Source organism: Silene latifolia, chromosome 3 (genome assembly GCF_048544455.1).
Source record: "Silene latifolia isolate original U9 population chromosome 3, ASM4854445v1, whole genome shotgun sequence".
In the NCBI taxonomy this organism is placed as follows: Eukaryota; Viridiplantae; Streptophyta; class Magnoliopsida; order Caryophyllales; family Caryophyllaceae; genus Silene; species Silene latifolia.
The window spans coordinates 51,255,298-51,278,218 of record NC_133528.1 but is presented as its reverse complement, the minus strand read 5'-3'; the positions used below and the strand labels follow the sequence as shown (position 1 = coordinate 51,278,218).

Below are 22,921 nucleotides of genomic sequence, written 5' to 3'. Positions count from 1 at the left end.
AGGGGGAAAGGGGACCAATCCGAGTCGTCACAGGACTGGTGAATGAGAGTTGAGAGTGCTTCCATGCACAAAATGAAGAGATAAGGGGAGAGGGGGTCCCCTTGCCTAATGCCTCTGGAGGGGGAAAAACTCGAAAGGAGAGTCCCGTTAAGAGCCACCTGGGTATGATCTATTTATTATTGATGTATATTATCGTCAATCTTTTTATTGTCAACAACGATCTTGTCAGCAGTGATACATGAATACCTATAGACTTTTGGGATGCTAGAAACTTGCTGAAAGTCGTCAAATCCTTATTTTGGATTGTTTACTGTTATGGGTGGTAGTCTTTTCAAGAGGTAATTTTGCAAGGAGTGCCAAATATTGGAACATGTACATCAAATAAACAGAAAAAGAAAGATCTGATTACTCTTTCTGTTTTAACTTGGTTTTTGTGGAGAAATGCATGAATGTATTGTATGTTCCTGCATCCGGCCTTTAGTTTCTTAGTATGATAATTATTCTACTTTTATCAACTATGAGTTATGCTCTGTGTCGTGCATTGCTTTGCTGATATGCTTACTTTGTTTTCTTTTGATTGAGGTATTAGGAGTGTATTTTGATTTTAGCCTACATGTATAGAAAGGGATAAAGTATATATGTTGGGATTAGCTAAGATGATAAGGTGATCAATCTTTTTAGGACCAAAGGAGCAAATGTTGCGATTTTAATTAGTTCATAGTATTAAATCTCGGTTTCGGTGGCGGTATTGGTTGCGAGCTTGTGGCAGTCCTACTCTTGCTTAATGGGGTTAATGCCGCCTTAAAACTTGTTAAAAAGCGGTCGTAGTAAACTCAAAAACCTTTATAACTCGGTTGTGTATGGGTATGGCGGTTGATATTTAAAGTATATATTTTATTTATGTATTATGTATGATTGGTGTTATTCAAAACAGTACTTCTTGCACATGTCTGTCTAGGCTTGCTGATGAGCATGACTTTCACATTTTATTATTCAAAGAAAACCACTTGAAGGTTAAGAGGAACTCCCGTAGCGATTAACTAGGAATATATATGCATAGTTGACTTAGAATAGTACGGAATCATATACACTTCTCTTCATTTAATATTTTTCATGCAAGTATACTCCTTAACTTCCGAGATGAAATTTGTTTTGCTGGTTAATTTACTGTAATTCACTTTAAAAGAAATAAAAAATATTTATCGGTATAGTTGCGGTCTTTAGAACCCATATATGCAACTTAACTAAGTCTTATCGACTCAAGAAATTCCTTCTTCTTTGGTTCACATGATGATATATACTCCAGAAACTGAGCAAAGTTTGTGTCCTTGTAGCGTCTTGGATTGTCTTCGTTAATAAGTTTGGGCGAAGGCTGAATTATATGCTCAAAAGGAAGACTGTGCAGTGAAGCTAGTGTAACACGCGTTTTCTCTTGATTCACTATAACTCTGTGCAGCACGCTTTTGTACCTTCCATTGGTAAATATCTGTAAAGAAAGAACCATGTTAAGGATAGCTGTTAGTTACTTCATCTTTGAAGATGTGAAGTGCTAAAGTCTTTTGGTGGTGGTTCGAAATCTGTTTGCACCAGTACGGTCCTTGCTTAAAGGATGGACGAATTTAAGTTTTTTTTTTTTTCTTTCCTAATCTGTTGTGCTTAGTTGATGAAAGAATTTACCTCTAGATGGTCTCCAATATTTACAACAAAAGCATTTGGTATGGGTTCAACTGTTAACCATTTTCCTTCATAGTGTAATTGTAAACCCTTGACTTCATCCTGCAAAAGAAGGGTGAGGAAGCCGTAATCGGAGTGTGGTGGCATCCCTAGAGTGAGATCAGGTTGTGGGCATGGTGGGTAGCAGTTGGCCACCATTATTTGACTCCCCTCTTTGAATTCTTGCAATATATCATTTTCTTCTGTCACATCTATTTCTTTGTCTATCAGTCCAAGGCTTTCTAGGATGGCCTCCATCAGCATCAGGAACAGGTTTCTTGTTTCCTTTGCGTAAGCCATTGCTTGTTTCCTGTAAAAAAGACGTGGACTGTTAGCCTTTTTTTTTTTTTTTTTTCCTGGTGTATACCATCCGGTTTTATCTGGATTCGAGCCGGGTAAGACCACTAGTGCGGTAAAGCTTTTCAGCCGCGTTTGCTTACATTTTTATTCCTAATCTATAGAGGCAACTAGAAGCCTCTAGTTTTTCTTCTTGTAGGATGGCAAAAAAGATTTGTGGTCCTCATATTACCCGTAAGATTTGTTTGGTAAGGTAATGTCAACTATCAAGGCAATGGTAATGATCAGTAGCAAAGGCATTAATGAGGATGTGGGACCCCTAATTTCGGTAATTTTACTGTAGAAGAACTACGAGTCTAAAATTTTTTATTTGAGTTTGTTGCATAATACAGCACTAACTTATCCTGTTGGTGATTAAAAAAAAAAAAACTTATCCGGTAAGACTGCATACATCTGAATCCCCTTACCTCGCAATTTGCGGGAGCTATTGAGGCACTGGGGTAATGTTGTTGACACCATACCTCAGTATCTGTTTCGTGAAATATTTTCCATTACCATGTTCAAATATCCATCCATGGTAGTACTTTTCTTTTTAGAGACCTGAATATAATTTAACTTAATACTCGGTAACAAACTAGCTTTACAAACCTTAGGTCTCGTGGCGAGGAAGGCCAGTGACAGTGGCCATCTGGTAAAGGATGACAAACAACCTTGAGAAAATCTCTCCAGTAGAAAACACCATCTTTGCTTTGATTAAAGCTTGTTCCATATCTAGCTTGTGTTTTCATGTCTGGTGACATGTAGTTGGATCTCTCTTCAAAAGGGAGCTCAAAAAAACTCTTGCAGAGACGAATCATACTGTTTATAATGTCTATGGGTATGCCATGATTCACTACCTACGTTAGAATATGCAATAAAATTGGTTAGTTGTATGCTTGTAACTTTTTTTTTTTTTTTTTGGTGTAAAGGGAGCTACAATGGACTGATACTGGCGGATTTTGAACCCGTCATAAGTACTACCATTCTATGATTTTACCTGCTAGGTTAGCGCACATCCATAGTTCATGTGCTCTAACTTTGATGCATATAGTTTGAATTCTGTAACTAACAGAGTAGAGTATGTTTTTGGTAATGTAAATATTGTAGTTAACCCACCTGAAAGAAACCATATTGTTCACAGGCATTTGCAAGGGCATTGAGAAGTTGTGACCGATTAGGGCCTTGCAGTTCAGCGAAATCTAACACTGGAAGTCTGATGTTTGTTCTATTAGAATGTTGTTCTTTTCCAGTGTTTGGACGATCTGAGATTGGCAGTATGTATTTTCTTGGAACTTTTTCAATACCATTTTCATGTAGATGCTTCACTCCTTTATGAAATTTTGTTTCAGAGTGGACATCATTCATCGTCTTTTCTGTTGTATGTGAGATAGAGGGAGACATTGTGTACCTGAGCACCCTGTGACATGCATTTAGAGAAAAATAAGACAAATTAGCTATGATATTATTTAAAACAACTAAGACAGTCTCATATTAATATAAGAGTTTGTGTTTCTTGTTGATCTTTTCACGAGACCGTCTCATAGAATAATATATGTTTATAATTGAGTGAAAGGGGAAGTCAAAACCGACATGATTTGTACCTTTCTTTTTGGGAGATGAATGCATAAAATGAAATGAGATTTTTGAGATTTCTGAAAATGCAGCATTGTATTTATAAGGGTGTCTTAGGAAGAGTAGGTCAGGGCCACAACTTTACTACCAGTTTTGGTTTTGAGCAGGATATGTAAAATAAAGGAAATAAGTAGAAGTAATGGTTCCTATTTAGCAACACCGTTGACTTTATTTGGGGTCAAAGCGTGAGTTTGTGGGGTCTCCAGGTTTCTCTACTTGCTTCTTGTTAATTCTCCTTGAAGTAGTTATCTCTCCTGCATATTTTATAAGTTCCTAGTAGATGCAAACTTCCTTGACTTTTTGTATAAAATGCTCGTTTTGGTAGGACCTTTTTGTATGACAGATTTTCTAGTTTTTTAATTGAGTCAAAATTTACTGTTGTATGTCTTTCAAATATGGTTGGAATAAATCAGAACCGGATTTATTGAATGGTTTACGCTTCTTATACGGCGAATGAATTGTTAATCAATTATGTGCTCACAATTTTTTATTTTTGGTTATGGGTCAGACAGCCATACGAGTACTACTTGTTACTGATTCAACATAGGGGCGTACTGCCTTCGGGGAGATGTCGAGCCAATGGGGCAATGTTATTATTGTACTATGTACATGTGTACAACAGTACAGCAGAACAACCACTTAGTAATAGATCTAATATGTTTACGTGTAGAAAATAATTATACGGTTCTAGATGTAAGGTTTGGGAGGGTTCACTACAGCACCCTGATAAATTTTCTTGAAAGTTCACATCATCTAGGTGATAGATGAACCATCTCAACCAAAATCTTAATGTGATGGTTGAGGTCCAACTATTATAGTTATTTCTATTACTAGGTTACTTGGACTATTCTATCTCTGTTTGAAGTACTTATTATATGTTGACACGGATTAGGTAAACCTTGTTCGGACACTATATGGCTGTTGAGTTATCGAAGCTTTTGAAATTTATCAAAGTCACACATACTCCCTTTCATCCAAACCAAAGGTAACACTTACCTTATTCGGACTATCTAAACCAAACTACACATTCCTTTTTTGGTAAAAAACATTACTAAAAAAACCCACATACCCTTATTATTTACATACAAATGTCATTATGTTAGTGGCCCTCTTTCAATTAAAGTGCAAGTGTGCCTACTATATTTTCAATACTACCCTTACTTTTTTTTCATTTTTTCTTAAAACAAGTGTCCCCTTCCATGTTACGTGCATTCATAGCACACCGATCTTGTTCAAGCTGGGATGAACGAATCCAAGATCAGATGAGTGTACATTAATTTAAAGCAAATATATCAGAATTTTTACGGAAATGATCTAATCTTAGTACTTGGAGGTTGTCTTGTCTTTCAACTTTCTTATGTGTTACGAGTATTTACCTTTATGGGTTGGCTTAAAAGTGTTAAGTGCTATATTTAGCGCTTAATTAAAGCATAAGTACTTAGTTTGGATGGTGATATTAGCCCAAGCAATCAATCTTTCCAAACAGTCAGTCAGCTGGTCATCCAAACATTGGACTCAAGCGCCCTAATAGAATAAAATAATAAGTAAAGGCTCTAAGCTCCGCTCCTTCGACTGACGAGAACTCCAAGGATCCAGTTCGTCAATCAATTGCAATTCACCATTTCGAACCTTATACAGAAGGTTTAAGGTGATTTTGGACGAAAATGACATATCTATGTGTTTTAGGGTCATATGATGATTATTGTAGGATATGTATGTGTATATTTGGAGTAACTTGGTGATATTTTGGAGCGGAGATGACCAAGTAATGTGCTAGTTTGGTGATTCGATTGATTATTATGTACTTGTTGATGTGCAAATAGGTTAGGTTGTTCACTTTCTTATGAAGTATGATACACTTCTTGAGTTATTTCATCTCATCCAACATGTTATAGTTCACTTTGATATATATTTATGAGATTAAATTAAGAATTAATTATGCACTTTCATTTACTTTGTATCGTGACAACAGTAGACGAAGGCAATTCACCGACAAGATGGTGGCATGCCAACATGAAGAACGACGGGAAAGAAGGGGGAGGGGGGATTTATCTTTCTTAAACATCATGTAAGTTTACTTAACATTATAGTTACGAATTCTAACTGGAATTTTCGTAATTGGATACGTGACTCACTCTAACACTGATAAGTGAAGAAAGAGTCGGTGACTGGTAATCCTGGGGAGAGAGACGAAGATACATTAGTGTTTAAGTAGTCTTGTAGGAGGGGATTTCTTCACCTATGAATTTGTAGTGCAAGAGAGTCACTTGTTACCAAGTGGTTCATTAAAGTCTTGCATTGCAGGCTCTGTGGTTTGTTCTTGTCTGAAAGACTTTTCGTATTTTAACGTTCAACTTTTTGTCCATTGCTCTCTATCCGGTGTACGTCAGATACCATAGGTCTTATGTCTGTAGTACTGGTTATCACAATTTTTAATACAAGCTTTCTTTTCACATGTATTTGCCATCCTTTTCCATTCATATCTGATAAGTTTCTTAATTCTGTGTCATTTTTCAGGTCTTCTAAGTTCTCAACCATTCATATCTGATAAGTTTTGGTAATTCTTTTGGTACCTATGCTATTAAATTTGGGTTGCGACTGGGAAAATTATGAGAAAGGTTTTTATCATTGAGAATTGCATAAATAATAAAGTTACAACCTAGGTTTATATACTAGTTACAAAGAGAATAAAACTGACTTAGAAATATACTTGCTGTTTGTACAAGGCAGAATAATAGGAAATATATGAACTATTATACACTAAATATATATCAATAAGATCATCATAGAAGATACTAGAATATGCTAAGTAATATTCTCAATAGCGACAACGTATCACAACCAAGTTCTAAAAGACATTTACCATCTGAATAGAACCAAGCCACGGTGGTTCATCCTTAGATCAAGACTTAAAACCAAGATTTAATACAAACCGTGCTCATGCTTTAACTGTTGAAAACCTGACTTTGTAATTGTTTGTTAAAGCTTATCTAATTATGGGCAATACCTTTGACCTTATCAAATTGTCAGCATGACAGGTATAATGTATTGATATTAGGGGTTTACTTTGTGTATATAATGTCAAATTTCATTTTAAGCTCGGCATTGTACAATGCATGACTAAATGTCAACTCTAGTATGTGATTATGCTTACGTGTGTAATTATTTGTAATGAGATTTGACTTTCTTGTCATATTGCTCTCCCTAAGTTTTTGGTCGTACAGTCGTATTCTGGCAAATCTGAATCTGTAGAATAATTGGAACGTGGTAATGTGGTATGACTAGGTCGTCTAATGTAAGTTTTGTCGAAAGAAACTGTTATGGCTGTTCCGTTAAAATTGCATATCAATATTGGAGGTTTTTACACATTAAGAATTCGAATGTCACCTTTTGGAAGTTGTAAATCGGAATCGAGATATATGACTTGAGTAATGTCTAACTAATTTTTTTAGACAAGATTACTCAAATTAGCTTGAATGATTAATTTGCTTTCATTTTGTACCCCGCTTGGGCAATATGTGGGAACCGTTGAAGGACTTGGGTAATGTTGTTGTTGTTGCAATCTGCTAGAATTGGGTTGACTATTTCACATGAATAATTAAGTAGGAATTATTTGCTGTAAACTGATTTTGTTACTTAGGTACAATCATGTTTGTTACTGTAAGAAGGTGTTATTTGTATATATGAACTGATGATTTACAATGCTAATGATCTAGGTATATATAAGATGAGAGGTAGTCTAATTAAGGATGGGAAAGGGAGCCTATACATTATTTTGTCTATAATTACATTATTGAGTATATCACTGATTGATTGTGTTTGCTTGATTTGTGGGGTTGATTGATTGTGCTATCTTTTCCTTATTTGTAGAGGTATTATTGCTAATACTCCCCCTCAAGATGGACGTAGGGGGTCGAAGGCCAATCTTGTCGCGCAGGTCAAGGAAACGATGCTTGTGTAAAGGCTTGGTAAGTGCGTCTGCGAGTTGATCCTTTCCTGCAATGTGTTGAATGCGCATGTGCCCCAATTGGAGCTGTTCACGAACGAAGTGGAATGATAGGGCCATGTGCTTCATTCTGGAGTGAAAGACCGGATTTTTGGCATATAAAGTGGCCGACATGTTGTCACAATAAACAGCGGGTGGCTTTGTTATGGTGATGCCAAGCTCAAGTAGTAAATTTCGAAGCCATAGTGTTTCAGTAGTAACAGCAGCGACAGCGCGAAATTCGGCTTCAGTTGTAGATAGGGCGAGTCCTCGTTGTTTTTTGGAAGACCAGGAGATAGGATTACGACCAAGGTAAATGACATAGCCAGAGGTAGAGAGAAACGAGTCCTTATCGCCAGCAAAGTCTGCATCACAAAATGCGTGAAGACAAAGAGGTGAGGTACGGTATAGTTGGATTCCATGCGTGGAGGTGCCTTGAAGGTATCGTAGTAAACGTTTGAGAGCTGTCCAATGGGTGGTAGTGGGGTGGTGCAAGAATTGGGCTAGTCGATTGACTGTGAAGGCAATATCCGGCCTTGTGAGGGAGAGATACTGAAGACTACCAACTATTGCTCGATAGTCAGAGTGTTCGTGAATAGGTTTGTGGTCTTCACGAATGAGGTGATGGTCAGTAGCGATAGGTGTGGTATTTGGTTTTGCTTCAGACATTTTGTATTTGTGTAATAGGTCATGTATGTATTTAGATTGGTTGAGGTGAAGGCCAAGGTTGTTTGGTGTCACTTCTATTCCAAGAAAATAGGAGAGTGGTCCTAGGTCTTTTAGAGAGAATCGTTTAGCAAGTTGTGTTATAAATTGTTGAAGTTGTTGAGGGTTTGGTCCCGTGATTATTATGTCATCAACGTAGACAAGCATGTAAAGACACGTTGTTTTGGTTTTTAAAAGAAATAATGATGAATCTGAAATGGATTGTTTAAAACCAAAGGTGACAAGGTAAGTTTTGAGTTCAGTGTACCAAGCTCGAGGAGCTTGTTTTAAGCCATATATGGCCTTGTTTAATTCTGACGACGGAGTTAGGTTGGGTCATGTCTACAAAGCCATGAGGTTGAGCCATGTAAACATCATCGGTTAGTGTACCTTGAAGGAAGGCATTGTTAATGTCGAGCTGTCTTAAGGGCCATGCTTGGGTGACAGCGAGCGAGAGTATAAGTCGAACAGTGGTGGGTTTTACTACTGGACTGAAGGTTTCATTAAAGTCGATTCCCGGTCTTTGATGAAAACCTTTAGCAACTAGGCGTGCTTTGTATTGCTTTAGAGTTCCATCGGGGTTATATTTGACGCGATAGACCCATTTACAACCAACAATGTTGTGGGATGATTGACGAGGTACTAGCGTCCAGGTTTTGTTGTTTGTTAGTGCTTGAAATTCAGTTTCCATGGCTTGACGCCATTGGGGTAGGATGAGCGCTTGCTTGACTGTTTTGGGCAGTGAGGTGGAAGCGGGCCCAATGTAAGCAAGTTTGGCGTATTTAGGATTGGGTTTGCGGATGTTATTGGTTAAGCGGGTAGTGACGACGGGTGGGTTCGGCTGTTAGGTTGGGTCGATGGTTGAGTGGTTGTAGTGGAGTTGTCGGGTGGTAATTGAGTAGAGGGAGTGGAAGCGGATTGTGGCGTGTGGGTGGAGGGAGTAATTGGCGGGCGTGCCGTGGTAGTGGAGGGGTTGATGGGTGGTTGGTGCGTGGTGGTGGATGTAGGTGTCGTAGTGTGGGGTCGACGGGTGTAAGTAGAGTGAATGGGATGCCGGGATTGTTGTGCTTGTGGTGGTGACAGTGGCGAAGTAGGAGATGTATGTAATATAGGAATTACAAGAGAACACCATTCTTCGGGATCATTGTGTGTCGGTGGTAATGGCTCCTTTTGGAGTAGTCGATGGTATGCAAATTCATCCTCGATAAATTTGACATGTCGAGACGTATAAATTCGATTGGTTTTGGGATCAAGACAATGAAATGCACTTTGGGTGGATGAATAGCCAACGAAAATGCAAGGTGTAGAGCGATATTCTAGTTTATGTTTTGTGTATGGTTTTAGCCATGGATAGCAAAGGCATCCAAAATTATGTAATTTGTGATAGTCGGGTTTTGTATTATGTAGCTTAAAGTACGGTGTTTCACCATTTAATGTTTTAGTAGGAAGACGATTAATGAGATATGTGGCCGTACTAAATGCAAATGGCCAAAATTTGGTGGGTATATCGGCGTGGGCGAGTAATGCGAGGCGGTTTCAACAATGTGTCGATGACGTCTTTCAAAGATACCCATTATGTTCGGGAGTGTGAGGTGGAGAGGTAAAATGGCTTATCCCATTGTTAAGTAGTTCGGGATTTAATTTTTGAAATTCTCCACCATTATCGGAAAAGAATTGTCTTATCGGTTTGTTGAAATATTTCTCTACAAGTGCTTTGAAGCGAAGAAAAACTTGGGTGGTTTCGGACTTGTTTTTAATCGGAAATAGCCATATGTATTTGCTAAAGTGGTCGACAAATACAACATAATACTTGTAATTTTCACGAGATAGTACCGGACTTGTCCATAGGTCCGAGTAGATTAATTCTAAGGGTGCCGTGGTTTTAAATGTTGAGTTCGCAAATGGTAGTTTTTTGCTCTTACTAATTTGACAAGAATCGCAATAAGAAAAATTTGTAATCGGAAATGGTGCATTTTTATTAATATGTTTCATTACATCAAAGGTAGGATGTCCTAGTCTATGATGCCATGAAAGGTGAGTTGAGCCTTTCTTGGTTAAATAGGCCATTGGTTGCGTGTTGCTCAACTCGTAAACTCCATCTTTAGCCTTGCCCTGGAGAAGCGTTTTGCCCGTCGAAATTGCCTTAACAAAAAAAGAAGATGATGAGAACACTACATAAGCATTATTATCATGACATATTTTCGAGATAGATAGTATGTTACGTGAAATTTTTGGTACATGTAACACATTATTAAATTTAAGAGAAGAGTAAGGTAATTGAAATGAACCTATGTTGGCAATATCCAATGTCGAGCCATCTCCAATAACGAGGTCATCCGGGCCAAAGTAAGGTGAATGGAGCGCAAGGGTATCGAGGTCATGGGTTACATGATGCGAGGCTCCGCTATCAAGTAGATAATTCGGGTTGGAATTTTGGTTGGGAAGAGGAGTGGTGGTTGCCGTGTGGGCTTGGGCAGGGGTGTACTGAGGTTGACGTTGGGGTGGAGCAGGGAAGGTGATAAGAGGGTATTTTTGGCGGAAATACGGGCGATTAGCAATGACGTGTCCAATTTGACGACACCACCGACAACGGCCTTTAAAAGGGCGTGGGGTTCTTTGTTGTGGATGCGGAAGCGAGGGGTGGCGGCGGGGTTGTATTGTGGTGTATTGGTGGTGTGACGGTTGTTACCACGGTAGTTATTGTTGTGGCGGCGGCGACATTAGCGATAGGTTGAAATAGGTCGGATTGTGGTTGTTGATCTAATAGAACTTCATGATGCGGTAGCTTTTCGTGAAGCGATTCGAAAGAGATCGAATCGTCACGGGCTCTCACGGCATCAATAACTGGTTTATATAAATTGTAATTAAGCCCACGAAGAATTTTCGAGACTATGTCATCAGGGTCTACGGTTGTACCCAATAAAGCCAATTGATCAATACAAGTTTTGAAAGTGTTCATATAGTCACTGATCTTTTGATCAGCGGGTTTGACTATTGAGTTTAATCGTTCTTTAAGTTGAAGGACATGGGCTCGAGAAGGGTTGTTATAGGTGCTCGAGAGTATGTCCCATGCCTCTTTGGCCGAGGTAGCACGCACGATGAGTGCCTGAACCGTGGCACTGAGTGTGCTCATGAGAGCCCCGAGGATCAAGCCATCTTGCTTGAGCCACGAGAGGTATGCGGGGTTGGGTTGTTCTGTTTTGTCAGAACCTGTGACGGTGGGTGGTGGTGATGCGGTGGATCCATCAAGGTAGCCGAATAGGCTGTACCCGAAGAGGATATTGACAAGTTGAAATCGCCACGAGACATAGTTGAGCGGCGTTAGTTTTACACAGTGATTCAAATTGAGTGAAATCAAGGGTTTGGTGGTTTCATGTGGGTTGGGAATCATGTTTTCTGGGTTGGTCATGATTGATTGTGCGGTGGAAAAATCAAAGGGAGTGCTGCGTTTGAAGGTGGTGGTGGGACGGGTTGAGAGAGGGTTTTTAGAGGATTTCTTGTGACTCCTTGATACCATGTAAGAAGGTGTTATTTGTATATATGAACTGATGATTTACAATGCTAATGATCTAGGTATATATAAGATGAGAGGTAGTCTAATTAAGGATGGGAAAGGGAGCCTATACATTATTTTGTCTATAATTACATTATTGAGTATATCACTGATTGATTGTGTTTGCTTGATTTGTGGGGTTGATTGATTGTGCTATCTTTTCCTTATTTGTAGAGGTATTATTGCTAATAGTTACTCCATCATTTATCATTGTACTAACATTATATTCTATCTTTATCTGTCATGATTTCCTATGCATTTCATGACAAGTTTGCTTACAGGAACAAGCATAAGTTTGGCTGACATATATCTGTGCTACTGTCAGGTTTCTACCCTTCAATCATTTAAAGTTGCCGCTCAGGTTGTGGAAGGTGAAGTACATGTTTCTTTCATGGTGAAATGGGGACATGTTAGGTTATGGAAGATGGATGGAAAAGTGGTGACGATGTTCGAGTGTTAAAAGACACTCTTCAGCCATTTTCAGTTGCATTTTGCGTAATTAAGGTTGGTTCGTAGATGGGTAATTTCTAAATAATATAATGCGACTTCGGGAAATACGAAGTGTACACTTGTATAATTATTTACGGGATTACGGTATAGTTTTTGTTCGAATAACTATGACGGGGTCTCGCTGACCGGTCAGCGAGTATGGGTCCAGGGGCGAATCCTTTTCTATATAAATGGATAAAGGATGAGAACAAATAGTTAGAGAAAAAACATAACCTTCTACTGCATCAAAAAAACAATATAACATTCTACACAAAATATTTCTATATTACGTCACCGTCTTATCTCAATGGGAAATTCAGTTTCACCCAGGCACTAATAAAGGTCGAATTATTCTATTAGGAAAGCGGGGTTGATTCGGTGTGGTTCACTATTGCCAATTCATTTCGTGAAATTCAATTTTCCTAACACTAAGAGCGTAGTCGTGAAAGTTATATAGCATTAGACTCGGTATTTCTCTTAATTAGACTAATTGTATTTCGTAAAATTATATTTTTGAACTGTGAAAGCTTCAAAGGCAGAATTTGGCACTGGTTTTGGTCCAAATGTGTCAGTTCTTGTAAAAATAAAGTGAGATGTGTTTGTTTATTCCTCAGTTGTTGTGTGACTCATTATTCTTGTTTAGTGTTTAAGATTTTGTAAGAACGTTGGGTGTGTCCTGATTTTTGTGGTCGGTCTTCTCAACCATTAATTTTGAGGGTTCAGAAATAAACCAAAAAATGGAAGCTTGTTATGGTAATGCAATACCTTATCTATACTCTGGTGCATTGGCTTGTAGGAGCGAGGTTCTCGTCTATATCCGAGGAATAGGCATGCCACTTTGTTTATGTTTGGAATGGTAGTTTTCTGGATTTTTTGTTTGCTAAAATTGGGTGATTCAAAGTGAATTAGATAATGTTTCTTCTAGGGGGGATCAAACTTCTATACAATTGATTTCAGTTGACGACCTGTTCCTAATAATTAGTTTTTTTACCGTATCTAATTGAAAGACAAAAAAAAAAAAAAAATCAAGAGCTGTCCTAGTGTTGCCAAAAAGGAAAAAATCTTCATACAAGTTTCCTTGCACTATTTCCTAATGTAAGATCTGGACTTATTACCATCACCTATATTTCTTATTCGATTTGATGAGCCTTTTGCGGCTATTGATATGTGGTGGTTCTGAAGGTGTCGATTTGTCTATTGTTAAGAGCTCCTATTATCCGAGTGTCCTACATTGACAAAATAAGGAGGGAGTTCACTTCTTTATAAACCAAGAAGTTACTCCGCCTATCGCTGATTGGTTTTAGGATGAAACCTTTTTGAGCTCATGAAGTGGTTTCTCTCTCCTCCTTATACTATTGTTGTAGTGATTATGGTCATTTCGATTGTCAGCACATCACAATTATTGTTTTCCTTTATCAAACTTGAAGTTTCAAAGATGTGGAAAATAAGAGGGAAATATGAACTTCAGTAAACAAGTCAAAAGTGCCTTAGACAAGGGGAACGGGTATCAAAATTTTCTCGTGATTGCCATAGATCCTTTGCTTTTTTCTGTGTAGGAGTAACAGGAAGCAAGCCTAGAAGTGAGAGCAAATGCTGGTGTAGGATTGTGGCTATTATGCGCCCAAAATTAGAATGCCAGAGTCCAGATATTAATGGTTTGTCGGTACAAATGAAGAGATCACACGATACTAGTAACAAGTCACAAGGAGAAGACTGAAGACATGTACACCATGTCCTACACTTGCAGTCGTAATTGGGAATTACCTTCTGCTAAACGTGCTATTGGCAGTTTGGCACCTTGTAAATATTTCTATGCAAACTTCCCAATAACTATAGCATCTTTATACATGTACTTTTCGTCATCTATGTATGACTAACTTAGGTTCTTGTGTTTGTCATTTTGCTCTATAGTCATGTCCATATCGCATCTCTCAAGAACTTGTTATCCCCGTCCAATATATCATCTACACGACTTTCTTTCAGATGCTACATGGAGAAGCTGGAGAAATAGAAGTGTTACTGATAAGCCATAGCCACTGGCACAAAGGTATTCTTTAATGTAACTATAGGAAATAGAGGACTGATGTGTAATACTTTTCTAGCTGATCAAGAGTGTAGTAACTGCAGTAGAAGCTTCTCATGAATTCAATGAGATTTGTGTTATTAACAATTATACATACAGTGGTGCTGTAATTTGGTGTAAACTAACAAATATACAACTTAAAAAGCATGTTTTTTGTGTGTGTGGAGTCACAAGAGGGAAATTGATGCTAACGGGTCTGAACGAGTTGCAGATATCAGCATTTAGAAGCAATTTGTATTGCGTATCTATTTCAATCTGTGCCGTATGCCCCTATCCCATATCTTCTTATATGCCCGGTGCTGGCAAAAGTGGATCTTTTGATTTAGGATCTTGTTCCACCCTTTTTGAAAAAGATAGAGCCCAGTAGAGAGCCCCTGCAGAGAAGAAACTTATGAACCAAGCATTGTTGTAAATGGTTATGAATAATTCAGGAACAGAACCCAATATCTCAACTTTCTGTAAGAATCCAGGCACCACCGGCAATATTCCAACAATCAACGCCGTCATGGCAGCCAAGTTATAACCCCCTGTATAATAGTACCTTCCTTTTTGATTCAGTGTATATAAATCCTTCACATTGAGCTTCATTTTCTTTATAAGATAGTAATCTGCCAGCATTATTCCTCCTATTGGCCCTAATAATGCAGCGTATCCTACAAGCCAAGTGTACACAAAACTCTCACTCGACTTGAGTAATCTCCATGGTTGAAAGACTATGCCTAGTAATGCTGTCAAAAGAGCTCCCTTTCTGAATGTAAACTTTGATGGGCTAAGATTGACCAGTGCATTTGCAGGGGCCACGACATTCGCAGCAATGTTGGTGGTTATTGTGGCTAGGCTGATCCCAATGATTGCCAGGATCATGGTGGTTGCCCCACCGATTGCCCCAAGGAGCTCAATAGGACTCGAGATCACTCGACCGAAGATAACCGTGGTAGAAGAGGTGACAGCCAACCCAACAAAGGTAAATAATCCCATGAATATAGGCAGCCCTGATTGACCTATGATTTGATCCTTCTGGGTTTTGGCATATCTTGTAAAATCAGGGATGTTTAGGGCAAGTGGGGCCCAGAAGCTTATGTTTGCTGTAAGGGAAGGGAAGAAGAGTGCCCAAAACTGAGATGTGGAAAGCTTTGATGACATTGAAAGCATATGGCCTAAACCACCTGAATTGACATATGCCCATATAAGAAGGCATGATGTCAAAACTATCAAGATTGGAGCTGAATATTTTTCGAGTTCTCTAATTCCGTCCATTCCATTCCAAACTATCGCCAATTGCGCCACCCAAAAAACAATAAAACAAGAGAATTCAATGGGAGAAGTGCCTAACCAAGGCAAGTTTGTTGACATTGCTGATTGTTTAATTGAGTTAGGTAATAGAAGAAATATAGCTTCCCCACCAATCCATGTCTCAATGCCATACCAACCACACCCTACCAATGCTCTGAGAAGGGTGGGCACATGGGCGCCTCTGATCCCGAATGATGATCTTGCTAGCACCGGAAAGGAGATGCCGTACCTGGCCCCGGGTTCGCCCGTGAGGATTAGTGGGATAAGCAAGATAATGTTAGCAGCCACCACAGTGGCTATCCCTTGCCACCAAGCCATTCCTAAGTCAGCTAGACTACCAGCTAAGTAATATGATGGGACACCCACCACCAATCCAATCCAAAGACTAGCCATTTCCCACCCCGAAAATGTGCGTTGACTTTGGGTGGTTGGTTTGAGATCATCATTTGTAAGGGTCGGGTCAGAATCGAACTCTAAGTTGGCAGCTAGGGAGCTTGATATGGGATTGTTTGACGCCATTATCGGGGTTGCCACAGAACATGGTCTGCAGATGGTGGTGGAGTTAAATTTGAAGGGTCTTCGGAGGGTGGTCGATGCGGCGATCCGGCTCGTGGGTTGTTGAAGGGAAGGCTGAGAGTGGGGAGGAAGATGGAGGTGTAAGTTAAAACACCTAGACACCATGGTGATTATGGCCAACTATGATAGATAGTTAATTGGAAGAGTAGATGGAAGGTGTGGTTGGAAATTTGGGATAGCTGATGTGCGACTGTTTATGCTTGAGTTGTCATATTCATTCTCACTTTGATGGGGTTTGTATGATTGAGTATGATTGAATATCAATGATTCTGTTAAGCGGGTATCTCGTGGTGGTTAGTGCTTTCTCTCAAATGATTCTCTTTCATGTATGACGTTTGTAATCTACTTCCTACTAGTTTTAACCCGTGCAAAATTGCACGGGTATGTATTTGGGTCGGTATTAATGATTTTAAATGTTTTTTTTTTTTTTTTGCATTTCTATTGTAATTATCTAGTTGGTCTAAATCAGCTATTTACATAATATGCAATGGTTTAAGAGGAAATAACGTAATATACTATTGTAAATAAAATTTGCATACATAAAAAACTTTACACCCCGATTAAAGAAATATAATTTAATAATCTACTTTAACACAGCTTAGTGTAACATCAGAATGTCAAAGCTTATATGATTTATTGGTGAAATTAGTGTGTGCTAGTAAGCCCATATACAATGAAGTACATGGATCGATAAATAATACTTCGTATTTTGTTTTGATAATTAAATATTTCTTATTTTTAACTAACAAATTCAAAGATGCCGTATTTATCATAGAATTTTGAATTGTTAAAATAAAATTAATAATCCGTATACAAATAAAATCAAAGTGTAAAGCTTGAAATATTATCGCTTTGGACTCGTTGTTAGTAAATTTATTGCATATGTATAAATATAGTTTTATCAAATTATTCGGAATGTATAAAATTATTACATAGTATTATTTTCATTTATTCCGATTTGTAATTCATACCGCTTATATGCCATTAATTTCATTTATTCAGAATGTATAAAATTATTTCATAGTATTATTTCATAGTATTTGTTCTACGGCGGAATTTGTAGGATATTTGTATTGGCGGAATTCTGAAGAAATATACTCCTTTACACACTAACGGGTCCCACCATAACATGAATTTTAAAAAAAAAGGCTGAATTAATGAGGTGGCACGTCCTGAATTGAGTATTGTCTTCTAAATTAATAAAGATAAGATTGTCAATATCCATTAGACTACTCTCTACGTTTACTTTATACCTAAAGACACTCCATAAATTTTTAAAATTTGTTTACCTTCCTTTTTTTCCCTCTTCTTCTTCTCATCGTACTCCACTTTTTCTATCCAATAGGTTTTGCTTAGGACAAAGATATCCGTTTTATCTCTAAAACGGATTCAAATGGTGATAGCAGAAACAAACTTTTTGGTATTTCCTAGGCAACTTGTCTTGTCGTTTGTTATCTATTTGCCCCGTTTTAAGGTTGAAGACAAATTTGTCCTTAAACAAGAATGTGCTCTCCTTTTTCTATCTTTCTTGACCTCATTTAGGCTCTCATGTATATAAAGTGATCAAAATGCGAAAACCATCTGAGGGTTTCTCGTTTATAATCCCTAAAATTGTCTATGGAAATTTTAGATGTGTTTGGAGCCTTGGGAGTTATTTTCACTGTGGTGCCAAACTTCTATTACCTTTTCATCTTAGGTTATGTGTTCACTTGTTAACTGTCCCATTGTATGGGATGACGGGTATGTTCCGCTTTAAAGTGTGTTATTTTGTGCTCAACAATAGAAAACTCTGAGTTATGGTTTTATGGAGCTCGTTCTGAATTTGGAGTCTTTCAAAGATGAAAATTTAACTTGAAAACAGCCTCACAGTCCGGCACTAACCGAAAATGTTGCTCACTTCAGTAAGCTTATCCAAGCACACGTCTTTAAAGTATGGTCAACAAACAGTATGCTTCGTGATAGACGAGTAAATCATAATTGCAAGCAAAAACAATATGCTTCGTACTCATGTACCTAGCTTAAAAAAATAGAAACCAAAGTAGTGGATAACTGAGTTAGTTAGATAGATAGAAAGCCATTATCTTCACCTTGCGTTTCTCTTCTTTTTACCCTTCTTTTGGCCCTTGTTTTTGCCTTATTCCTCCTCGACATAAACATAGTTGGTATGGTCCAACATAAGAATATTTTCTACACAAAGATGGGCATCTGAGCATCTAAAAAAATCAAGAACCTTGACATTTGTAGTCTCCATCGTTTCAAGGTCGAGTTAAGCAACCTGACGAAACAAGTCCTAACAAATAATCCCTTGCCACTACTTGAATAATTGACTATCCTTTCCAAGTGCTCTATAAAATCATGTTTTACGACATTAAAAAGCTTTTTCCATGACCCAGCCACACCACTCTTCCATGATCCATACATTTTAATCATATAAATAACTAACTAAAAAACACAAGCACCCATCCAAAACTTCTACATTCAGAGCAATGTACTGATCCACATCAAACTCTGGTAGTGTCAAAGAGATAAACTTCTCGTCTTGTAAACTAAAAGCGACAATAGGTCGGGGCACACGATCATTGCCTGAACCAGCTCCAACCCAGTGTATTGTTTCATGAAGCAACGCATTGCTCTCATATTGATTACAAAAAAAAATGGAACATCAGGGCCCCTTTTCCAGAAATGATTATTAAAGCTATAAACCATGCCTCGACAATAATAAGAATTTGGGTCGTTAGAATAAGTCTAAGAAATCCCAACACATTTGTAGTCTCGAGAGATGGAATCAAACCCAAACCAATAGTAGAAACTCCCATGAGGGTAAGCTAATTGTTCCTCTGTAGGCAACTAAGGGAGTAACCTATTTGTTTGCGTAGTTGGGTTGTATATTATTAGCTGGTAGTATTCAAATTTGTAAAGGCAAAGTAAGCCATTACATGTACTAACCACACCAACACCACCATGATCAGGATGCTTGAAAGAGTAATCAAGCTCAAGGATGTTCTCAAAAGTGTCGAAATCAGTCAAATGAAGCATTGGGGTTCTGATAACAAAGGGGAGGTTGGTTTTTGGTTGCAAGAGATCGCTGCAAATGAAGATTAACAAAATGAAGATCTGTAATAAGATGATACCATAATTTACAGACAACCTTATATCGTAGCAAAGTTTTTGCTGGCAAGAGTAGGAATATCTCAGTGAGCAAATCAACGGGTAAAGTCGACATTGTTATTACTCTTCCGTTCAATTTTTTTAATCCCAAATTTACTGTTCGCTTTCTAATACAAAGACCAATACAAGAGAAAAATATAGCTCTCAGTTGAATTCAGTGTACTGTGATTTTCTTCTGCTAGCATCTTTCAACCTGTCAACCAAATAGAATGCTTCCGCATCATTCAAAGTTAAAACTTAATTAGTCAAATACAATTGATACCATTCTGTTGAAAGACCATGTGCCTTACTTGACTCATTTCTAAGAAATAATGTCAAAATACCCAAATTGAAGAGAAAAGGCGACACACTTTTGCACGAAACGGTTTGCATGTAGAACAAGGACTTCAAAAACTTTGAATTAGTTGGCAAAACTTTTCATTTTTTAAATATAGATTGGCTAATATGTCATTTTTCCAGTCTTTCATGGAACCTGTAGAACAACCTGGAAACTCATTGGCAGATCTACGTACAACGTTCAGTGTTCCTGAGACACGGAGAAACTAAATGTTAGGCGGGAGTTTTTTTGTTCTATGAGTGACACGCGTATTTAGTTGATGTCAATGGTTTCTCATTATATATATATATATATATATATATATATATATATATATATATATATATATATATATATATATATATATATATATATATATAGAGGTGGGATCCGGTGAGAACGATCATTCGGTGAGAACGGTGAGAACGAACTAATTTAAGTTCTTTATTAACACAGCTCACTATCTACCAACAAAAAAAAATCACACAGCTCACCCCCATTTACTATCTAACGCCTACCACAAACAATCACAATCAGTTATTGCCGGCAGCCACCACCATCGTCGACATCAACGACAACCAGCACCACTCTGACATTAGTGACAGCCACCACCGCCGTCGACATCATCGGAAACACCACACACCATTGTCACGGACTAACACCACAACACTCCACCATCACCACCCCATGAACCACTGATAATACGACCATTGGCCACCACATAAAACCGCCTTCAATATCACCACCGTCACTCACACAACCAATCAGACCATTCCGGCGAGAAGATTGAGTGGAACTCGAAATTAGAGAAAGGAAAACCGAGATCTGAGTCCGCCTGATTTCATCCATTACCCATATTGTCCTGCCCTTCATCGAGGATCGTCGGAGCTCAATTGATACCGACAAATACTAGTTTCATCTCCCAGCGATAGGACGGTACGCAAATTTCAGCAATGATTCAATGACGATGGTTGTTCGGCTCCTCTCAATGACGATGGTTGTTCGGCTTAAGACCTGATCTTGTGGTTTGTTGTCGACGACGACTTAGGATAGCGTGCGCGGGCGATTTCGCAGGCAAGTGTTTAAGGCTAATCACTCGGAATGAATGGAATGGGACCATCATGCTCTTCCTTTTATTTAAACTCAATTTGATTTTAAAAAAAATTAGTGTATCTGATTTGTTGATTAATGTATCTCAATTTAATTTTAGTGTACTTAATAACTAATTTTGTGTATATGGTAAGATACATTAAATTAGTGTTGAGATACATCAAAAGTGAGTGCAGATACATTGAAATAGACGGTGTTCAGGCCTGGTCGTCAAAGTTGCGCCAACACCGGCAATGTTATCTGGTGATTCACCACCGTTGCGGGTCATCTTTAGCGGCGGCAGTAGGTGAAGATGGGGAAAGATGATCGGCGTGGTTACAGATTGAAAGATGATGTTGAAATGAACTGTGAAGGCTGCGATAGTGGGTGTCAGTGGCGGCTTCTAGGGTGCGTGTTGGTGGAGGCTGCCGGAGTTTCTATTAGTGGGGTTGCCGGAGTGGGAATGGTGGGGAATGTCGTGTACGGTGTATGGTGATGATGAGGGACTCTGAAAGTATTCTTATCCAATATAGTGTTGGGGTTTATTTTTGGCTGTTACACGTGAGGGATTTTAATTAAGTTTGTTCTTTTAGTTCGTTCTCACCGTTCTCACCGAATGAACGTTCTCACTGGATCCTAAATCTATATATATATATATATATATATATATATATATATATATATATATATATATATATATATATATATATATATATATATATATATATATATATATATATATATATATATATATATATAGTGTTGAGATCATATGAGTCCCCTTGTAAGTGTGAGTCCATAAGTCTCATTGTGAGCCTTTGGATCATGAAGATGGAGGGTTGAGATTAAACACCCAAAATGGTCATTAACAAGCTAATTTCCCGCTCTTTCTCTATCTATACTAATTAGTTACTAATTCTTCCTAATTAACAACTAATTTAATATATATACTTTTTCAAACACTCATTTCTCTCTCATCTCCCACAATTTCACTCATTTTATCTCTCAAAAACCTCTCCTCTCTCAAAAACCTAAACAAATCAAAACCTACAAAAAAAAAAAAAATATCCCCTTCCTTCCCCACTAACCCACCCCACCGGGCACCACCCACCCCCACGGGCACCACCACCCACCCCGACACGACACCCCACCACTGCCCATCACCACAACCACACCTCTTCTCCCACCACCACGACCTCCAACCGCCACCAACACTCTCCCTCATCCCGATTCCCGACATCCACCAGTCCCACCACCTATCTCCCCTTCTTTACCGACCACCAGCCCTCACGACCACCAGCCATCACTGCCATTATCACCAACCGACCACCAGTGCCCAACCTCTGCCTCCCTCACGCACGGCGGTGCAGATCTGATGGTTGTGGTGGTGGTGTGATGGCCACGGCCACCCGCTCTCCCTCCTCTATGTCTCCGCCTACCGCCAACAACAAGACGTCCTCCTTGTTTTCATTTTTCTGTTTTGCTTTTCAAATCTTGTTTTTCAGTTTTTCTTTTTATTTTTAGATCTAGCCTTTTTCTTCTTTCATGTCTTAGTTTCTTTTTTTCTTTTTCAAATTGAGGTAATGGTTTGTTTTAAGCCATTTTCTTCTTTCTCCTTTTTCTCCCTTCATATCCCCTTTTATTTTATTCTACTTCTTTTTGTTGGGTTCTCTTTTACAGAATTCGTTTTCCTTTCGTTTAAAAAAATTCGAATTTTTTCGGGTGTTATTATTATATTAGTTATATTTTTCAAAGTTTAGATCTAGGTTTTTGAAAAAAATTGTAATTTTTGTTTTAGATGTATTTTCTTAAATGATATTATGCTTTACTTATGCTTTAGTTTTTAGATCTAGTTTTTCAGATTTCATATTTACAAATGTCGAAAACATTCTATTAAAGTTACATTTTCCTCCACTAAAATTACACTTTTCTCTATTAAAATTACACTTATCTCTATTAAAGTTAAAGTTACACTTATTTCTA

The 22,921-nt window shown here is 38.2% G+C and overlaps 2 protein-coding genes and 1 long non-coding RNA gene across 3 annotated transcripts; 1 reads left to right on the top strand and 2 right to left on the bottom strand.

The window, feature by feature from the left end:
• Nucleotides 1-992: 992 nt before the first annotated feature.
• On the bottom strand, nucleotides 993-3,511 carry LOC141646083 (putative 2-oxoglutarate-dependent dioxygenase SLC1). The gene is made up of 4 exons (XM_074454153.1): nucleotides 3,166-3,511; nucleotides 2,659-2,906; nucleotides 1,678-2,023; nucleotides 993-1,486 (listed from the first exon to the last, which is right to left on the bottom strand). The coding sequence occupies exons 1-4, from the start codon at nucleotides 3,448-3,450 to the stop codon at nucleotides 1,241-1,243; spliced, it is 1,125 nt and encodes a 374-aa protein (XP_074310254.1). The 5' UTR covers nucleotides 3,451-3,511; the 3' UTR covers nucleotides 993-1,240.
• Nucleotides 3,512-6,207: 2,696 nt separating this feature from the next.
• LOC141647639 (uncharacterized) lies at nucleotides 6,208-12,521 on the top strand. Its single transcript, XR_012545784.1, has 2 exons — nucleotides 6,208-6,238; nucleotides 12,250-12,521. It is a non-coding gene; the product is annotated as an uncharacterized LOC141647639 (long non-coding RNA).
• A 2,009-nt stretch (nucleotides 12,522-14,530) lies between these two features.
• On the bottom strand, nucleotides 14,531-16,756 carry LOC141647638 (purine-uracil permease NCS1). The gene has a single exon (XM_074455910.1). The coding sequence runs from the start codon at nucleotides 16,468-16,470 to the stop codon at nucleotides 14,782-14,784; it is 1,689 nt and encodes a 562-aa protein (XP_074312011.1). The 5' UTR covers nucleotides 16,471-16,756; the 3' UTR covers nucleotides 14,531-14,781.
• Between the last annotated feature and the right edge of the window lie 6,165 nt (nucleotides 16,757-22,921).